This window comes from Ictalurus furcatus, chromosome 7, assembly GCF_023375685.1.
Source record: "Ictalurus furcatus strain D&B chromosome 7, Billie_1.0, whole genome shotgun sequence".
NCBI classification, from domain to species: Eukaryota; Metazoa; Chordata; class Actinopteri; order Siluriformes; family Ictaluridae; genus Ictalurus; species Ictalurus furcatus.
Genome location: NC_071261.1, coordinates 7,226,090 through 7,243,981, shown reverse-complemented (window position 1 = coordinate 7,243,981; position 17,892 = coordinate 7,226,090). Strand labels below are relative to the sequence as shown.

General features: G+C 44.4%; 1 protein-coding gene across 6 annotated transcripts in view; it reads right to left on the bottom strand.

Annotated features, from left to right (window-relative positions):
* Nucleotides 1–17,892, bottom strand: part of asap1a (ArfGAP with SH3 domain, ankyrin repeat and PH domain 1a) — a 67,022-nt gene that overhangs the window by 19,786 nt on the left and 29,344 nt on the right. For all 6 annotated transcript variants that reach the window (XM_053628077.1, XM_053628076.1, XM_053628075.1 and 3 more), the window contains 11 exons: nucleotides 11,737–11,882; nucleotides 10,237–10,311; nucleotides 8,190–8,239; nucleotides 7,974–8,103; nucleotides 5,581–5,666; nucleotides 5,382–5,457; nucleotides 4,734–4,820; nucleotides 3,761–3,861; nucleotides 2,657–2,726; nucleotides 1,099–1,183; nucleotides 918–966 (listed from right to left, as the gene is read on the bottom strand). In XM_053628077.1, coding sequence (XP_053484052.1) covers nucleotides 918–966; nucleotides 1,099–1,183; nucleotides 2,657–2,726; nucleotides 3,761–3,861; nucleotides 4,734–4,820; nucleotides 5,382–5,457; nucleotides 5,581–5,666; nucleotides 7,974–8,103; nucleotides 8,190–8,239; nucleotides 10,237–10,311; nucleotides 11,737–11,882 — 955 coding nt within the window. The remainder of the gene's footprint in view (nucleotides 1–917; nucleotides 967–1,098; nucleotides 1,184–2,656; nucleotides 2,727–3,760; nucleotides 3,862–4,733; nucleotides 4,821–5,381; nucleotides 5,458–5,580; nucleotides 5,667–7,973; nucleotides 8,104–8,189; nucleotides 8,240–10,236; nucleotides 10,312–11,736; nucleotides 11,883–17,892) is intronic.

Genomic DNA, 17,892 nt, shown 5'->3' with positions numbered 1-17,892 from the left:
CGACCCGTACAGCACTGCACGAGCCTGTTTGTTTTGCTAACGGCTCGCCAACACGAATCGCGGTTTAACGCGGACCAAAGACGAAGGCAAAACGCGCCATCGGAGCTCGGTCTGACGAACATGTTTCTGAGCGACATTTCAAAAACGGATTAAGAAACAAAACCCAAACAGAGGTTTACAAAGTGTTTAGCGAGCGTCTCGAGGAGATGGGCTTTAATCGCTGTGTGAAACATCGAATCCCGCTCAAGCTGATCAACTATAACCACCACAGCTCAAAAGAGAGCCACGATAAGCTCACAGAGCTGCTGTCTATCCATCTGGATGGATGACTATGAGCTATGAGCGGAATCCCCCGAACATAAACAAGCACGCTCTGACCAATCAGAGGACGGTTTACCCACATGTGACATGCATAAACACATTCGGTACGGACGTCCGCGTTTCCGAACAAAGCGCAGGTCTACATATCTGAAAACGCCCTCAGACTCCCGTCCTCGGCCGACAGGAGCGGAACCCGATGTGGTCCTCTGCAGTCGCAATCTCAAGGTGGATGGGCTTCAACATGCTGTGCTTTCTGAGATGCTTTTCTGCTCACCATGGTTGTAAAGAGTGATCATGTAAAGACTTGGCCTTCCTGTCAGCTCAGCCCAGTCTGGCCTCGCCCCTCTGACCTCTCATATTAACAAGTTAGTTCTGCAGGCAGAATTCGAACGCTTTATCATTTTCCACCCACAGTTCATTTCCCTACCAGAGTGCAGATGGATTAAGAGGTTCAGTTTAGACCCTGATAGAGACACCGTCATTCTGTTCACGATCACACGGGTATACATCACGTACCTTCCAAACCGCAATTCCCATAAATACACATTTACATCACCGTTGAGTGTGCTCATACCCATCACGACACACACACTTACATCACAAACTCCTGCTCATCTTCTGCCTGGAAATGATATGTGCGATTATCTGCAGAGAGAGGTGGAGAGAGTGAAAGTGGATTACATTAACCGCACTTTAGCGCCTTTCCACACCACTTAGCGCATGTGTAATGGACTTTAACACGTGTGTGTGTGTGTGTGTGTGTGTGTGTTTACTTACGGGAGATTAGGTCGAAGCACTTCTTATCCTCGCCTGGTTTAACCTGACAGGTAAGCAGGTTAAGTCTAACTGGCTGTCGGTTGGACTGGAGAGGAAAACAGACAGACGTCTCAGCAACGCTCCAACACACAACGCACCAGACAACCCGCGCTTCATTTCAACGACACTACCGCGTGAATGAAAACGTCTGGTTAAAGATCAGAGTAGGGTGATCGATGCGATTCCAATCAGGAGCCGTTCATCATCTCGAACACGTTAGGGAACGTCAAATCCCGACTGTCGTGTTCGTTATAACGTGACGTCATACAGAGTCAAGGCACGGCATTCAGAAAATTCTAAAACACACACATATATATATATATATATATATTTCCAACTGGTAATTATATGTTGTTGTTGGGGTTTTTTTGTGTGTGTGTGTAAAGCTTAACATGCTGCATTTCACTGCACGCATCACAATGCATCAAAGTGCATGATCAGAGCAGACGCTGCACTCCCGCATCATTACAGCTGATTTCACTGTGTGTTACAGACCCCCTGCTGCCATCCTGCGCAAAAACATTCCTACATTAGTCACCACGCGGCAGGAGTTAAAATGCTGTACAAATACAGCAGCGCTTCTCGTACGGGAGGAGAGATGGGAAGGGGGCGCAAATTGTTTTTAAGAAAAGAAAAGAAGAGAAAGAAAAAAAAAAAAACACAGACGGGGCATCATTTGTGGACGCGGTGTGTTTTATTGCTTTTCAAATAGAACGTGTATAAATGAAAAACCCCGCGTTCCTTCTCCCTGCGTGTTTTGTTTTTGCCGGGGAGAGGCGGAGCTTAGCCTGCCTTTTATCTCGCTGTCAGTGCAGACCAGTGTTGCCAACGTAGTGACTTTTCAGACCCCTTTAGCGACTTTTTCTTTTGCAAAAAGACCTGCAAGCGCGAGGTCCTGCTTTCCCGCCGCACTCACACCTCTCTCTGCGGCTGCTCCGTTCAGCGAGGGGCCGAGAGACGGAGATTTAACGTCGTCGTGGATAACGAGACGCGCCCTTCGTCCGCATTTACATCCTTCTTACGCGGACGTTTTAAGAACGCGAGACGGATGTGATGCAGCACGTTTTACACGTAAAATAGTCCACGTTATTACAGCCTAGTTCTCTAGTGTTCAGAAACATTTTATGGCATTCATCTTCCATACCGGTCCGTTATATAGCTTTAGAAAAGTCATAAAACGTCATTTTAAAAAGTATAAAAAAAAACAACAAAAAAAAAAACCCCTATCTGTCTATCTATCTAAAACAGATTATAGATTAGGTTATAAATAGATAGATTTTCTGTAGAATTGATCATCATTATACCTGGTCTCCTCCAATATGGTGGGGGGTGTGCCACATGATAGGGGGGCTTTAGTTACAAAAATTTGAGAAGCTCTGCTCTACACGGTCCATGTGGATTTGTCCTCATCTAGTGATGCATTAGCTGTAGTACCTGCCCTACTTTTTTTTTAAAAAAAAAAAGCATGCTTAAGCGCCTCCTCTGGGAATCTGAAACCAGACAGGAAAAGAGCACTCACCGTGGCATGAGAGATGGTCAGGATGCCACCCTTCACTGAACACTTCCTCCTCTGCCACACCTTCCGCAGCCTGTGAGATCAAAACCAACAACAGCCTTGTTCATCATTTACATGTTAGCTAACGTCAGAGCGACATATCCAGATTTTGGACGCGTCTTATGTAGCGCGCTAACATACAGAGGAGTCACTTCAGCGCATTACTGACACTGCTTCAGTGTCCAGCTTTAAACCTTTTAACTAAAATGAGTCTCGTTCGCTGCATATACGCCCCTGCTCACCTTAATAACAGCACCACTGTGTGTTGAGATTTTAGCCCTCTCTTCCACTGACTGGGTACACAATACTGTTACAGTACATGGTGCAATTTTGCGAATTAATAATTCATGTAATCGGCTATAAATAAGGAATAACGTATGACAGGACGTGCTATTATAGGAAGATCATCCATGCTGGAGTGGTGTGATGCGTCACCACGGTGAAGACGACGGCACGGCCAGAAACGTGTCATTCCTCTTATAACAGTGATTTCCCAGCTACTACAATAAAAAAAAACAAAAAAAAAAACAATTTTATAAATAAATGACACATCCGTCTTCTTACAGATTGTCGTATTGGCTTTGCACAATGGCTCGGATAGATCTTCCCTCTTTTTCTCGGCTTCAAAACGGCTTGCTTTTCTCCCGCAAACAGCTCTCTGGTCTCCACGTCGGTTTATCCTTTTTAAACGACAAATGCCGTCTTCACGGGCGAAACCCAGGGCTCAGACCAAGAGTACACGGTCAGGGCTATCCGTTCGTTAAACAATCGATCTAACAGGGCACACCCGGGCAACAAGAAACACATCCTATATTTTTGATCACTTGAAAAAACGTGCGGGTTCAGAAAGGTCCAAGTTGTCGAACACATCCAGAGGTAAATATCTGGGAAACGAGAGCTGAATTTACGATCTACCGTCTCGTCACTGTTCAACGTACAGTGGAAACGATATAATCGACCTAGCTGTTCCAATACTTTCAGAGGGGACTGTATAACTCGGAGCTGTGTACGTACAGTCAAATTACCATCGTTATACACTGTTCTTCCAGGAGCAGCAGTGGCACTCACCCATCACTCTTCTTCATCAGATAGCCCTTCTTCTCACTGCCAAACTCCTTATTGCCCTGAAGCTGATGCATACTGTATCCACTCTGCTTGCTCTGAGAGTCCTACACACACACACACACACACACACACACACACACACACACACACACACACACACTGTTCATTAACATTTCAAACACAATAAAATGTATAAATACAAAAAGCCTAAGCAGAGCTAACATTAAAGTAGTAAGGGAAAAAAAAATAAAATTGTTTTAGAATTGGAAATGCACTTATGGAAAGTAAATTAAATCAACATTCAAAAAAAAAAAAAAAAAAAAAAAAAAACCTGGCCATGCTCTGAAACCACAGTCAATTATCCAGCATGGCAACAGAATGTTACTGATATCAACTTACTCTCCTAGACTTCAGTCAGAAGGCATTAAAGTGAGAGAGAGAGAGAGAACAAGATATAACAAGAATATCATTAAAAACAGCTAAAATGCAGCACAGAAATGAAAAGCAGACCATAGATTAGACTCAATGGCACACGTCTATGGATGACACAATACAGTACAATGGTATTCAATCGAAACCAGAACCATCTGCTTTGGAAGGGGACATCAAATCCAAAAAAAAAAAAAAACACACATAAAACATCAAACACTTCGCTCTATAAAAGCGTCCTGCTGTGTAGTCCTGACATCTGCAGCTCCTTCCCCTCATGAGAAGGAACGTGCGATTCTGCAAACGACTGCAAAGCCGTCCGGTCCTCTAGTCTCTCTCGGATCTAACGAACGTTTTAAAGCTGAGGACGGCATATATTCCTCGTTACCTGCATCAACGATCAACACAGAACCACATGGCTTTAAGATCACCAGAGCTTCGGAGGTTTTGGCGTCTGGTGCCGTTTCGACCGTGTTCCGTGTGATCTCTTCATCGAGGAGACACAGCAAATCAAATCGAAGCCTCTGTACAACACTGGTGTACCTACCTCTTTCTGGTCTAGCTGTAAGGAGGATTTGATCAGGTCTCTGAGAGCAGTTAGCTGTTTCTTCTCCTCATCCTGTGTCTGCTTTATCTGAACATATCAAAATCAGAATTCAGTTAGAAGGGTTCAGTTGGGCCCTCGAGACATTTTTAAACCATGAAAGACCGCCTTAGAACGCTCGTTAACCAGGACCCCGATTTTTTGTGAGGTCCACACTGCAGAAACGCGTCATAGATAACGTCATTAGCAATTCTATTAATATGTATTATTATTATTATTAGCAATCGATGCAGTACATACTGATACACACTCACAGAGCACTTTATTAGGAACACTGTACTAATACTGGGTAGGGCTCTGAAAACAGCCTCAATTCTCCATGGCATGGATTCCACAGGACGGTGGAAACGTCGCTGTTAAGATTCTGGTCCGTGTTGACGTGATCGCATCACACAATCCCTCTCCCGTTCCATCACGTCCTAAAGGTTTACATTTTACACTCCACCAACGGCCCTGAAACTTTCACGAACACTCGTATGCGTGGCGTCTTCATCGGCACGTCTCTTCGGCCCGGGAGCAATGCAAATAAACCATTAAAAAGATCCTCGGGCGGCCGGCTGAAATAATAAAGTATAATAGGGGGACACTCACATTATAGAGATCAGCTGCTAATTTCTCGATATATTGCTTCATCTTGTCAGCGGTTTTCAGGCCGTCCTGGAAAAAGCTTCAACAAACAAGAGTTTCAAAGCGGTCAGGACTTTACCGCTATAACCGAAACAGGCCTGACTAAACATCAACATACTTCACTAAACATACTTCACCACGCGTACTGTAGAACCGTACTCACTTGCACTGTGCATGATAATACTTGATGAGGTTCTGGAGGAGGTCCACGCCCTTCTTAGTCTTTATCTCATTCACTTTGATCAGATACTGCGCAAAACAAAAGAGGAAACGGTCATGAGCGCACGTGCAGAAAAATACTCCTCACCATGAGCTATTTCCCCTAATATATTTACATATTATCAATATCATGATATTGTCAATATATGACATTATACCACAACACACGTTTCTGAGGTATTTCAGACACCGTGATATCGTTTTCTTACATTTCTGTATAACAATCGGAAACTCGGATCGTCTTTAAAATGTAAACAAATTGAGCATCGCATTGTTGTTCGTTAGCAAATCTATGAGCTGTGACCGATATCGTGCATCGTAGACGTATCTTCAAGCATCAGATGATAATAAATAAAAAAAATAATAATGTCGTTTTGTCCTGCGACAAAGAAACAGAAGGATTTATAGCTATAACTCACCTCGGATAAACTGGATTTCGTAGCGACCTCGATCTCAAATCGCTGATAGGATTATAATCATTGCCCAAGACTCATCCCAGGACAGCCAATCAAAATCATGCATTCCAAATATCCTATACGGTGTCCCAAATGTCTACATACATGGCGGAAATTAACACTTTTTTTAAGCAAAATGTCTTCCAAAATTGTTTATACTTGGTTTATATTATATATATATATATATTTTTAAGAACTTTAAGAACGCCTTTGACAAAAGAAGAACGTATAGAAATCATTCTCATGGCTGTGGATCGGGATTGCGATGTACCTTAAAGTGCACCTATTATGCTTTTTCAGATATCCCCTTTCACATAGTGTGATATCTAGCTGTTTGCGAATGTCAAAACTCTACAAAGTTTCAAAAATAAAAGCGCACGACAAACGGAGTTATCGACTCCCGAAAGAAGGAATCGGTTCTGAACAGCTGAAACGATTCGTTAGTGATTCCAGACTTTACTTCCCGTACCGACCTACGTAGATTTGTAACAAAAAGCCCCGCCTCTGGTCTTCATCGGCCGCTCGCCGAGAGCGGTAGACGAATCGCGACAGATTGGGACGTCTGACCAATCAGAGCAGAGTATGCTCTCTGAGAGGAGGAGTTTAGAACGAATCATTGAACGAGTCGTTTGTGACACTGGGCGGGGGAAAGGTTTAAATGATGAGCACGTTAAAGTGTTTTTTGTCCTCGGATGAACGTATGAGACGTTTAAAACAAAATTAGGCACGTTATTATCAAAACCATAATTGGTGCGCTTTAACAGGAAGCACGGCAAGCATGTCACACACACACACACACGCACACGCACGACACTAAACTCTAAACTTATTAACAAGTTCAAAAAGACTGGAAGTCTTGCGGACCTTTCAACATTTGCTAGAAGACTCTTTGTACTCTAACATCGAAAATCCCAGAATGCATTTCTTTTCGAGCCTGGTTCCTCTCAAAGTTTCTTCCTCATGTCTCCGGAGCTCTCAAGGACTAAAAACCGATATCTAGATCAATACAGCCAGTTAAACAGTCATCTTCTTCCCCGCATTTCACATCTCTCATTATATAATCCAAACACATGCTTCACGTTACTCGCTTGATGTCGTTTACAATAACCAAACAAAATCTGCCTACTTCCAGATTCTCAGAGGGACTTATGACTGCTGTACTGCACGGACATGGTAAACACAGACGTGCACACAGGGCCATCTCGAAGACTGAATGAAGGGATTGATCTCCCACGCTGCCTACGCAACAGCTAAAACCAAAGTGAGAAAAGGATGTTCATGAGAACGCAAACAACATGTTCTTTGTGACAGATCACACCACCGTCTGCCTGAATACTCGATTCTGATTGGCTGGAAGGTGTGCGTTCGAACCGTCGGACGCAGAGGTCGTCCCAGTCAGTTTAATCACCGTTCTAAATGAATGCACTGCCTATCTACAATTGTAACCATAGTAACGGTACAGTTAACGCTGCATACGGTAGTTAAACTCACAGCTGCGTTATTAGTAGAGACTCGGCACAGACGCAGGTAATTCACACGTACTCTCTCGCTCTAATAACTTTATATTATAATTCATTCAAATCAATGTAATGCTCTAGGGCTGTTTCGCTAGGCATTTCTCTTTGGACTAATCACTCACTGCCATCAGGAATCTGTGGGTCAGGAATTTGTGCGAAAGTTCACAAGAACTCGGCGCGAAGGAACGTTAAACCTTTTCACCTGCATTCAGTCGAAACGGCTCGGTTTGGCCTTTTGATTTCTAAGCAAACAAATTCAGTCAGTCTGGGGTTTTTTTTGGTGTGTGTGTGTTCTTTAAAACTGCCTTAACAGTGTCGAGCACGTGTGGGACGGGAAATCCATGCTGGTAATATTCCATACTCACTTCACACATCTGTAGCTGAAAGATCCTGCGCTCTTTCTCCATCTCCTCGGCTATCTCGGCTCCCGTGATCTCCGTGCGGATCATCCCGTGCTGTTTGGCATGCTCTCGCTTCTCCTTCTCGATCTTCGTACTGACGGACAGATCAGATCGGAGATATTACCCTCGGTCGATACGAGCGGCCGTCGGCGTAGCTACGGAAAACGTGACATTACTTACAACTTTGCCTCGTAGTCTTTCCAGGCTTTGTCGAAGGGTTTTTTGAGATCCTGTGAATGACACAGTGTCTGTTTAGTATCTCATAACAGCACCTTAGTCTTAATTCCAGAAAATAAGCAGAGAGGGTCATCGTGTGCGCCCATGACTACTTAACGAGGAGCAACGAGCTAATCGACAGATTTAATCAACAGGAGACGGAGAACATACTAAATTCCCCCGTTACACATCCTCTCGACTGATAAAAACGAGTTTTATATGACAACCAAATGCAAAAACCTTTCCGTGATCATTTTTATAAAACAGGTGAATCATAACCCCGTTCAAATCATTTCCTGAAACACAAAGCAGATATGAGCGGATGGTTTATAAGGGAGATGTCCCGCATGGGGAGATGTTTTAATCCTCATCCTGAGCTTTCATGAGCAACTTTATGTGCTTTTTTTTTGCTGAGTTGGACAGAGAGAGAGAGAGAGAGCAAGAGAGAGACACACACAAAGAGGGGGAAGGAGATAGATACTGTAGATAGATAGAGAGAGAGAGAGGGAGGAAAAAGAGGAGGAGAAGGAGGAGGACAGGATGTATTATACACTTTGTTTACCGAGCAAATGGAGAGTCTCATCGCGTGTACTCAGACATTTAGCTGATGCTGCAGAACTCTTTCGTACAGCTCAGCGTAACACGGAGACCGACGGCCTCTTCAAAGCCACTTAGAGGCTGCGATCGTATCACAGCTGTGTGCTTATCATCGACATCATCCTCATCATCACTATCGTCGCCGTCGTCATCCTGACCGTACCGGCATTACGTTATTTTCTTAAGGAGATTGCTTGAAGGTCACTCCCAGCCGTCATTAGATTAACAAAACGGTAGAGAAGTTTGGACGGTCCACCTGGAGTGTTTGCATTTCGAAAAGTAGGCTATTGAAATACGTTCCTGAAACACAAGTGATTTAAAAGATCTTGCGCGCGTGGTATATCAACATTTAACGCTGGTACACCATAATACAATCACTACTAAACACTCCCAGGTCACAGGCTTATATTCATGTGCTCATTCTGATACATTATCATTTCTCTAGGACAGTGGTTCTCAACCAGGGGGGCACGGAGAGATCGGGGGGGGCGCAAATTGTTTTTAAAAACACAGACAGGGCATCATTTAGTTACTCGGCGTATTTTATTGCTTTTTAAATAGAATGTGTATAAATGAAAAACCCCGCATTCCCTCTCCGTGTATTTTCTTTTTGCTGGGGAGAGGCGGAGCTTAGCCTGCCTTTTATCTAACTGACCAGGGTTGCCAACTTAGTGCCTTCTCAGACCCCTTTAGTGACTTTTTTTCCCCAAGTGTGAGGTCTTGCTTTCCCGCTGCACTCTCACACACACATACGCCAACGGTAGCAGAGCTGCCATGCAAGGTGCTAGCTTGCCATCGGGAGCAACTCGGAGTTCAGCGTCTTGCCCAAGGACCACGTCACGAGTCACGTGGACCGGGAATCAAACCGCCGACCCTACGATTAGTGGACACCCCGCTCTACCACCTGAAACACAGCCGCCCTTCTACTGCCTAGAAGATCGGGGGCACCACCAAGCTACCTACCACTGTTGCGCCCTTGAGCAAGGCCCTTAACCATATCTCCATCAGGGGTGCCGCATCATGACTGACGCTGCACTCTGACCTCTGCTTCCTCACAAGCTGGGATACGCCACAAAAAGAATTTCGCCGTGCTGTAACGTCTTCTTAAATGTTGGCAGACCCGGTGATACATTATAATCAGAATAAGAATCACTGGATATCAAGCCGGTGTAATATCACGGAATGAAAGAGTACTGTACACACACACACACACACACACACAGTTTACTGGCAGTAACAGGAGCCATTTGTTTTGCACGCCATGTCGTGGCGCGCTCTCTTAAGTGAGATTTACGGTGGATCTTCGCCTCTCCAAAGGCACTCGTTTAAAGTGGGAACGGTGCGGTAAATCAGCCCGTCCTTTATAGAGCTTCCTTTCCAATTAGAGTAGGCAGGCAGCAGGAATCTCACTCACCCCTTTCACTCCTTTCAGGTCGCCTTTCAGCAAAGAGTCCAGGGTGAAGATCACATTGTGGCTGAGGCTCTGGAGCTGGAAACGGAGGAGACGAATCAAGCGTTACACTCGCGTGAAGAAAAAGCTCACTTCCGGACGCATTATATATTACAAGAGCAGGCGGAGAGCTATTTAACCCGTGAACCGTGTTCACGATTCACAGAGCAAAACTGATACTCATCTGAGAGGGGTGTAAGAGCCAAGACGTACGTCCACGACACCATAATAACATCTCTGCAGCACTACAGCTCTGCCTTTTGCTTCAGTTAAGCGGCTTACATTTGCAGAAAGATGCCGCAGCCCAAAATACACCTCGTATTCGGTTCTCGTCCCGCAGCGGGCTGATTCAGTGTCAAATGTCCTTCTTAACGCAATCAAACCTCACTGCAGGTCACTTGAATGAAAGCAAGATCAAGAATTCTTTATATATATATATATATATTATATACTGTGTACATATATTAGAATTGTTGCGTTTGCTTTCAGTCTTATTTACTACTCATGTCACAAGGACATTTGTTTAAGCCATTTATGACCTATTAAGCGCGTACTCGTCACTTTTTTTTGTCTTTCTGCTCCATACTGTATTAGATTAGCATCGTTACAGTAGGCAAAATCAGAAAATAATAACTGGTTGTGCTAAATTTGATAGGCTTCATTTGATAAGTCCTTGTCGTCCAAGCCATTAAATGCCATTCTGATTAAAAATAAAATACTTTGCGGTTTTCCTGCTGCAGTGACGAAACAAACTCGAACAACAATTGTCGGCTATTACCATAAAGTAGAGATTCACCGGTGTACCGGCCGATAAAGGCTATTTTTCACGTTATGGGCCATCGGCCGATGTTTAAAAACGGGCGGATTGTATCCCGTCAATCAAAAGAGGGCGGGAAAACACATGGATTGCGTGCTGTGTGTAAAGATGTCGTCTCTCGTGTGGAATGACGACAAAACTGCAGTTTGTAATCTCTGATCTGATCAAATTGAACACCGGACGTTGCGGAAGTTTCGGCGTAGAGTCCAATTTTTTCTTTTTTTTGCCGCACTGCTCGTGCTGAATTAAAGGGCCAGTACGCCGCTGAAAGATTTAAATGAAGATGAGTCGACAAAAAAGTATATATTGCACAGGAGAATGTATTTGTAGAGTCGTATATTTCATATCCAGTGAATGTTAATATATAAAAAGTTGATATTATATATTACAGTTTGATGTTTAATGATGGAGTAGAAATGCTTGTGTTTGTGGAGAGTGAATGTGAGACTAAACAGGAGGATTTTTACAATTCAGTCAATGTTCATATGAATTAATAACATTCAATAAGTTAATGATCTTACTTTAATCTTCAGAATCGAGTTCATGTGTTAATTAGAGTCATGTGTTAATGTTTATGAGACCAGTTACTGTCAAACAACTTGCTGAAATGGAGAGAATAAAGTTTTTACAGTTCAGAAATGTCCCACCAGGTTTTTGAGCAGAGCTGCAAGCTCTTTCACCAGACCGGAGAACTTGATGAAGGCGGCCCCCAGGTCCGAGCTGTCCCGGCTCATGAAGTTACTCCCGAACTTGTCCAGAGCCTGTCCGTAATTCTCCTCATTCTGCACATGCTCTGCGAAGAAAAAAAAACAAAAAAAAACACCCATGGTTCAACACTGTGTATCTATTTTATACCATAGTGTTATTGAATTCCTGCATCTGATTGGTCAGAAGGTTATCGGCTCTATAGCGACACGTGCGGCAGACGCTAATCTAAGAGATTAGAGAAAACGCTGTGATTTAAAAGAGAAACATAATAGTACAGGTTGGGGGTGTTTTTTTGTCGTCGTTGTTGTAAGGAGACGTTTATGGACATGTCTATTTTCCCGTGTCAGACGTAGAGTATAGACGTAGAGAATAAAGCACTTCAGGACATCCTGAAGGAAAATACTCAACTTTGGCGTGGTGAGATTTACTTTGCTTTGCATCGGACCTCATCACGCCATCCCGATGTTGTTACGTTCCTAGAACAGCAGCACACCCCCGAGGATTTTATTCCTTAGATATGATGCACTAGTTTGGAATTTATAATAAACTCGCCCCATCGTTGTGAGAGCACAATGACACAGCCATTCGGGGCCGGAAGCCGAGGGAGCTAAACTGGCCATGCTCTTTGGGTGGGAGGGACAAGTATACCAAGTCTCGTCCCTGTCAATCACAGCAACACTAACCGATCATGGGTGCTCGTGTATGCTCAAGTATGAGGAAGAGGGCAGATAGCAGTGTCCTCCGAGTGTGTTACGCTTCCCTGTGACACAGCACGAGCAGCAGGTAAATAAAATATGTAGTTGGTTGGCTGGAGTTAGCCTTCGCCTTTACATTTGGTAGCTGTCGTATGACGGGGAGGAGCTATTTCTGTTAGTCCCGCCATCAATAATATAGATGCACTAGTACAGATTTCAAGGGCGATTTCTAACCCTAGCCGATTCATACGCATCGATCTTGAAGTAAGAGTTTTGATTCCGTAATCGTTAGCGCCGGTCGATTATCCATTTGACATACAAAAATAATTAAATAAATAATTAGATCGAAATCGACCGGGAATTTGCAAATTGGGGAAATAACGGAATGAAAACTTCTTAGACACGTATCTTTTGTAGAAACTGTAAAATAGTGCGACGTTTTCCTTTTTTTCTATTCAAACGACGTGGCGCATGCAAACTTCTGCACCCCAGTTGTATGTATGCTTGCCCGTTAAATTAAACGCAAATAAGAATGCATTTTCCGGGTAATGGTGGAGTCCTGACCTACGGATAGAATTCCAACCCCATAGAAAATGATTTAGCGTGGACGCTATTGTTCGCATAAACACTGGGCGCTTATTGTTTTGGCCTTTGCGTCAAATCCAGCCACAAAAAGGTCAAATTCTGACCCTGCTGTTCTAAGCACATAGCATGGGCGGGAACACCACGAGAGCGAAGAGCACAGCTGTATATAAATCTGTCTGCAGCATAATGCCAGCGGTGGAGACGCAGAGCATTCCTGGCTAATCCATGAACTGCTACGGCTTCCTGTTGCCAGCGCGGGCGTACAGGAAGCCCAGTGAATCAGCAAAGCCGAGCATACTAACGGCCGAGCTGAAAGCTGACAATCAGCTGCTGTCTACATGAAGAGCGGATATAAGGAAGGAGAAGGACCGAGGAAAGTCCAGGCAAGCAGAAAGAGAGCCGGGTTTAAAACGGAGCCGTTTTACAAAGCGACGTTACGCAGACAAACACCTGCGCAAGTTTCCAGTTTTGCACCAGCGACAGAAATGAAAAAAAAAACGAGAAAATGGGCAACCCGAGTAAAGCGGTAAATCTTCCAGCAGGAATAATACATCGGTTAGGGTACGGACTCTCTGTGGAACACCAGGCTCATCTGGGAGCCATCCTCGCTGCTCGGTGTGAGCCCGGCCCTCGGAGAAACCACACGATTAGATCATCAGTCTTGTGAAGAAGAACGAGGGCCAGGCTTCTAAATCCGGCGCACGTCGTCTCCTAAGAACGTCCAGCAGAGGGCTGTTTAAAGCGAGAACTTTTACGTGCTTGGTAAGGAACCACTAGTGATAAAGCACTAGTCCAACAGAATTAAGGTCGACGATCCTCCGAGCATCACCGAGAGCAGCTCTCTCACTTAATGATCTTGAGCACTTCTATAAGAGCACCAGCTCTCTCAAAAGTTGAATTCTTTCATCCCATGTGCAATCATTCTGGAATATTTATAGATCCAGGATGTAATGCGATTTGACGCCTAATCGAGCAGGATCACGGCAACCGGAGCAGACGCGACACAGCGGGATTGCGCAATAGAACAATTTCAATCCTCTCTACAGGATATTAGACTCCCGTGATATGACGTTTACTCGACGTTGTATACCCAGACCAAGCCTTTATACATCTGCCATAAGAGCTCTGCAACTTAGCATGGGAGTACGCTAGTAAATGATCACTCAAAAACACACGTCTTTTTTCTCGATGAACCTATCGAGCCATGAATCTATAATGATTTGTGCGGGTGTTTTGAAGCCCTGCCCCCTTTCCCCATCTCAAAACCGGACCTTGCTTTTTGTCTCCAGGTATACGGAGAAGGTTTAATATAAAAGAGAACCCGTCACGATAAATAAAGGCCTAGAAACACGCGCTCAACGCTACGACTTCATCGGACAACACACAAATAAGGAGCCCGGGTGAAATGCAGCGTCTGAGGTCACGTGCCGACTCCGAACGCTGCACCGGAGCGTCAAAACGTAATGCAAAGGCTTAAGGAGTACCGAGGTCGGAGCAGGGTCAGCTCAGAACTACGAGCAAACCAGCACAATGCTGGAGATATAAATAAAGCGGACATGTTTACACGGCACTGGATAAGCTTATCGTGCTAAAGCTTCCAGAGCTGGGGGAAATGATTCATTCGAAGCAACACAAACCCTTTGAAATATTCTAGCTCACAAATGGTAGTAAGTAAGAAAGAACACAAAATGGGCCGTGCTGCTGTAGGAAAACAATCAGCAGTGCAGTGGTACGATAGTGAATGTCCCGATGTGAAGCAGAGTCACTGTTACCACACTGACGTCCATTATTTTCCCATAACGGCGCATCCCAAAGTGTTTTACTCACCTTATACCACAGCAACCTGACAACAAGTGCCATTTTCCATTTATTAATGAACGACACACGTATGTTTTTAACCTTTTTATAGTTATATTGAATGTTGTGAAACATTCTTTTGGAGTTGAATATTTTTTAAAAAAAAGTACTCGATACTCAAATGACGATTTAAAAAAAAAAAAAAAGTGTTCAAACAGCGACATTAAGCCTGGTGGGTTTTTGTTTATAACGATGGAAATGTCATTTATTAAAGCGGTTATACGCCACTGTGCCAAATATTCATAATGGACCGTGTAACAAATCAGTGTATAAATCACATCATGGCACAGCGAATGGAAATCAGACGTGGTCCCGAGAGATTCACACCCCTACGGCAAACCGAAGGACACGGACTAATGCCCAGATTTAATTAGTGATTCTTTTTGGGTTTTTGAGTTTACGGAGTCTCTCGGAGGATTTATAGGAGAGAAGCGACGCCATCTGGGATTAACACTCCAAACAATCTGCACTGTGCACCTGCAACTTCTGTACTTTACTTCCACCTAGCTATTTTGGCTGCACAATTGCAATGAATTATTTTTATTATTATTAATTGAAACATTTTTGACCCATAATTCAAATAATAGGGCGCACGGTGGATTAGTGGTTAGCACGTTCGCCTCACACCTCCAGGGTCCGGGGTTCGATTCCCGCCGTGGCTCTGTGTGTGTGGAGTTTGCATGTTCTCCCCGTGCTGCGGGGGTTTCCTCCGGGTACTCCGGTTTCCTCCCCCAGTCCAAAGACATGCATGGTAGGCGGATTGGCGTGTCCAAAGTGTCCGTAGTGTATGAATGGGTGTGTGAGTGTGCCCTGTGATGGATTGGCACCCTGTCCAGGGTGTACCCCGCCTTGTGCCCGATGCTCCCTGGGATACGCTCCAGGTTCCCCCGTGACCCTGAAAAGGAGTAAGCGGTATAGAAGATGGATGGATGGATGGAATTCAAACAATATTCTTCTCAACTCTTTCTAAGCTTGGCTCAACTTGTCATACGCCACTTTTCCACTGCACGGTACGGCTCGGCTCGCTTTACTTTTCCGAGCTTGCTTTTCCACCGCATTTTAGCGTCGCCTCAGCGCGGGTGCCGTCTTCCGTTCACCTTCAACGCAGGAATAACGTTTTATTAACGTATTATCGAGGCACTGTACAAACGCACGCTCAGACCGCATTCCAAACACCTTTCCTGTTCACTGAACACGGAGCCTATTCAGGATGTAAAATAACGACGCTCTAGACCCTACGTAGTGCTCGATATGACAAGTCAGATTCATCCACGACAGGGGAGACCTGTTTGGAAACCGGTAACAAGCAAGACGTAAGAATCTAAGACGGAAACCGTCGTGATTTTATCGGTAATGAGATAGTCATTTTCACATTTATTCAGGCACAATACAGATCCACTCGTTAAGGAGAATTCCCTACTCCCTCGGCGCTTGGCTCACGTTTAGTATCGGCTCGGCTCGGCTCGCTCGGGACCTCGACCGCCGAGGTGGTACTAAAAAAAAGTACCAGGTACGATCCACTGTGGAAAGCCCTAAAAAGCATGCAGTGGAAAAGCACCAATAGTCACATGATCCCAACCTGCCCACGAAACCCCCAGGCATATGTTTTTTTTTTCTATAAATATTGTTTAAAGTGCTAATAATTAATAAAACCAGTGATATTAGCGACTATAAAATAAATGTTCAAATAAATAGAGAGATTTTTTTGTTTAGAGATAAAGTGCATCAGTGCTGTAGTCAGAGCTTCTCACTGTAACATGATCCTCTGGAGTCATCCTCCCTATTCAGTCTATACTGTTTAAAAATATATGATCTGTCCCTCCAGTTGATCACTTAAGATCTACAGCCCAGGTTTGGATGATGGCTGGTCTGAAATGCCACCTGTATCAGCCGTGAGTCATGACGCAGAAACGGTGTGTTTAGGTTTTTATACCGAACCCCTGATCACCGTTTGTACTCGTGTACAGGTAGTTTGTCTTAACCGTGTCTTTAGCTTCGCGACCACAGCGGGTGTCTGCTTTCATTTCTCGAAGTGGATTTTGAGGTATGATTTGGATCAATTTCCTGTTGAAAAGGCCAGTCTGTTTTCAGGTACAGTTTCCCGACAGACTGGGTCGCATTTGCTTCCAGAATTCACCGATATTTACTGGAATCCGTTCCTCCATCTACCTGTGAAATGTTTCCTGCGACACAACCCCTAAGCAAAATAGATCCGCCCGATGTTTAACAGCTGGAAAGGTGTTCTTTCTGATCAAATGTTACACACACACTGCAAACATACAGTTAGTGACTGTGACCAAAGAGTATCATAAGTTCTCAGCGCTTGTTTCCAAACTGCCTCGGACACATCTAGATGTTGTTTTGGATACTTCAGTTGTTGGCTTTTTGATGAAGTAAGGTTTTCTTCTGATGACTCTTCCATGCAGGTCATATTTCCATGCGAGAATCACTGCAGAGTAGAAGGGTGCATCACCACTCCTGTGTCAGCTAAACCTTCCTACATCCTTAGTGTCATATGGAGGGTTTTGCCGTGCCTTTCTGGCTAGCCTATGGGCAACATGCATCGACTTCAACAGTTCCCATTTGAATGCATTGCATAGGAAATTACAAGCTGGAAGCAGGTTGATATCTACACAGTCTTATCCATTACGGGATAGTAAGCATACCTAACAATCTCTGCCTCTCTTAACCTCCCTCTCCATCTCTCCTTCTGTCGAGCCACACATGATATTATGGAGATGTCAGTGATCCTGACCCTTTCTGCACTCCGGACCTGCCTGATCCAACCTCTGGATGGAGCTCTCATCAACTGAAGGATACATTCTGCTACTGAAGACGACCCCAAGCAATGCAGCCTGGAGATTGCTGAGGTACCATGGAAATGGTCTTGGACCTCATGGACGTTCTCGCTGTGGTTGCTGGGACTACGGTTGCTGCGATGGCCTGGGGACTGCAAGT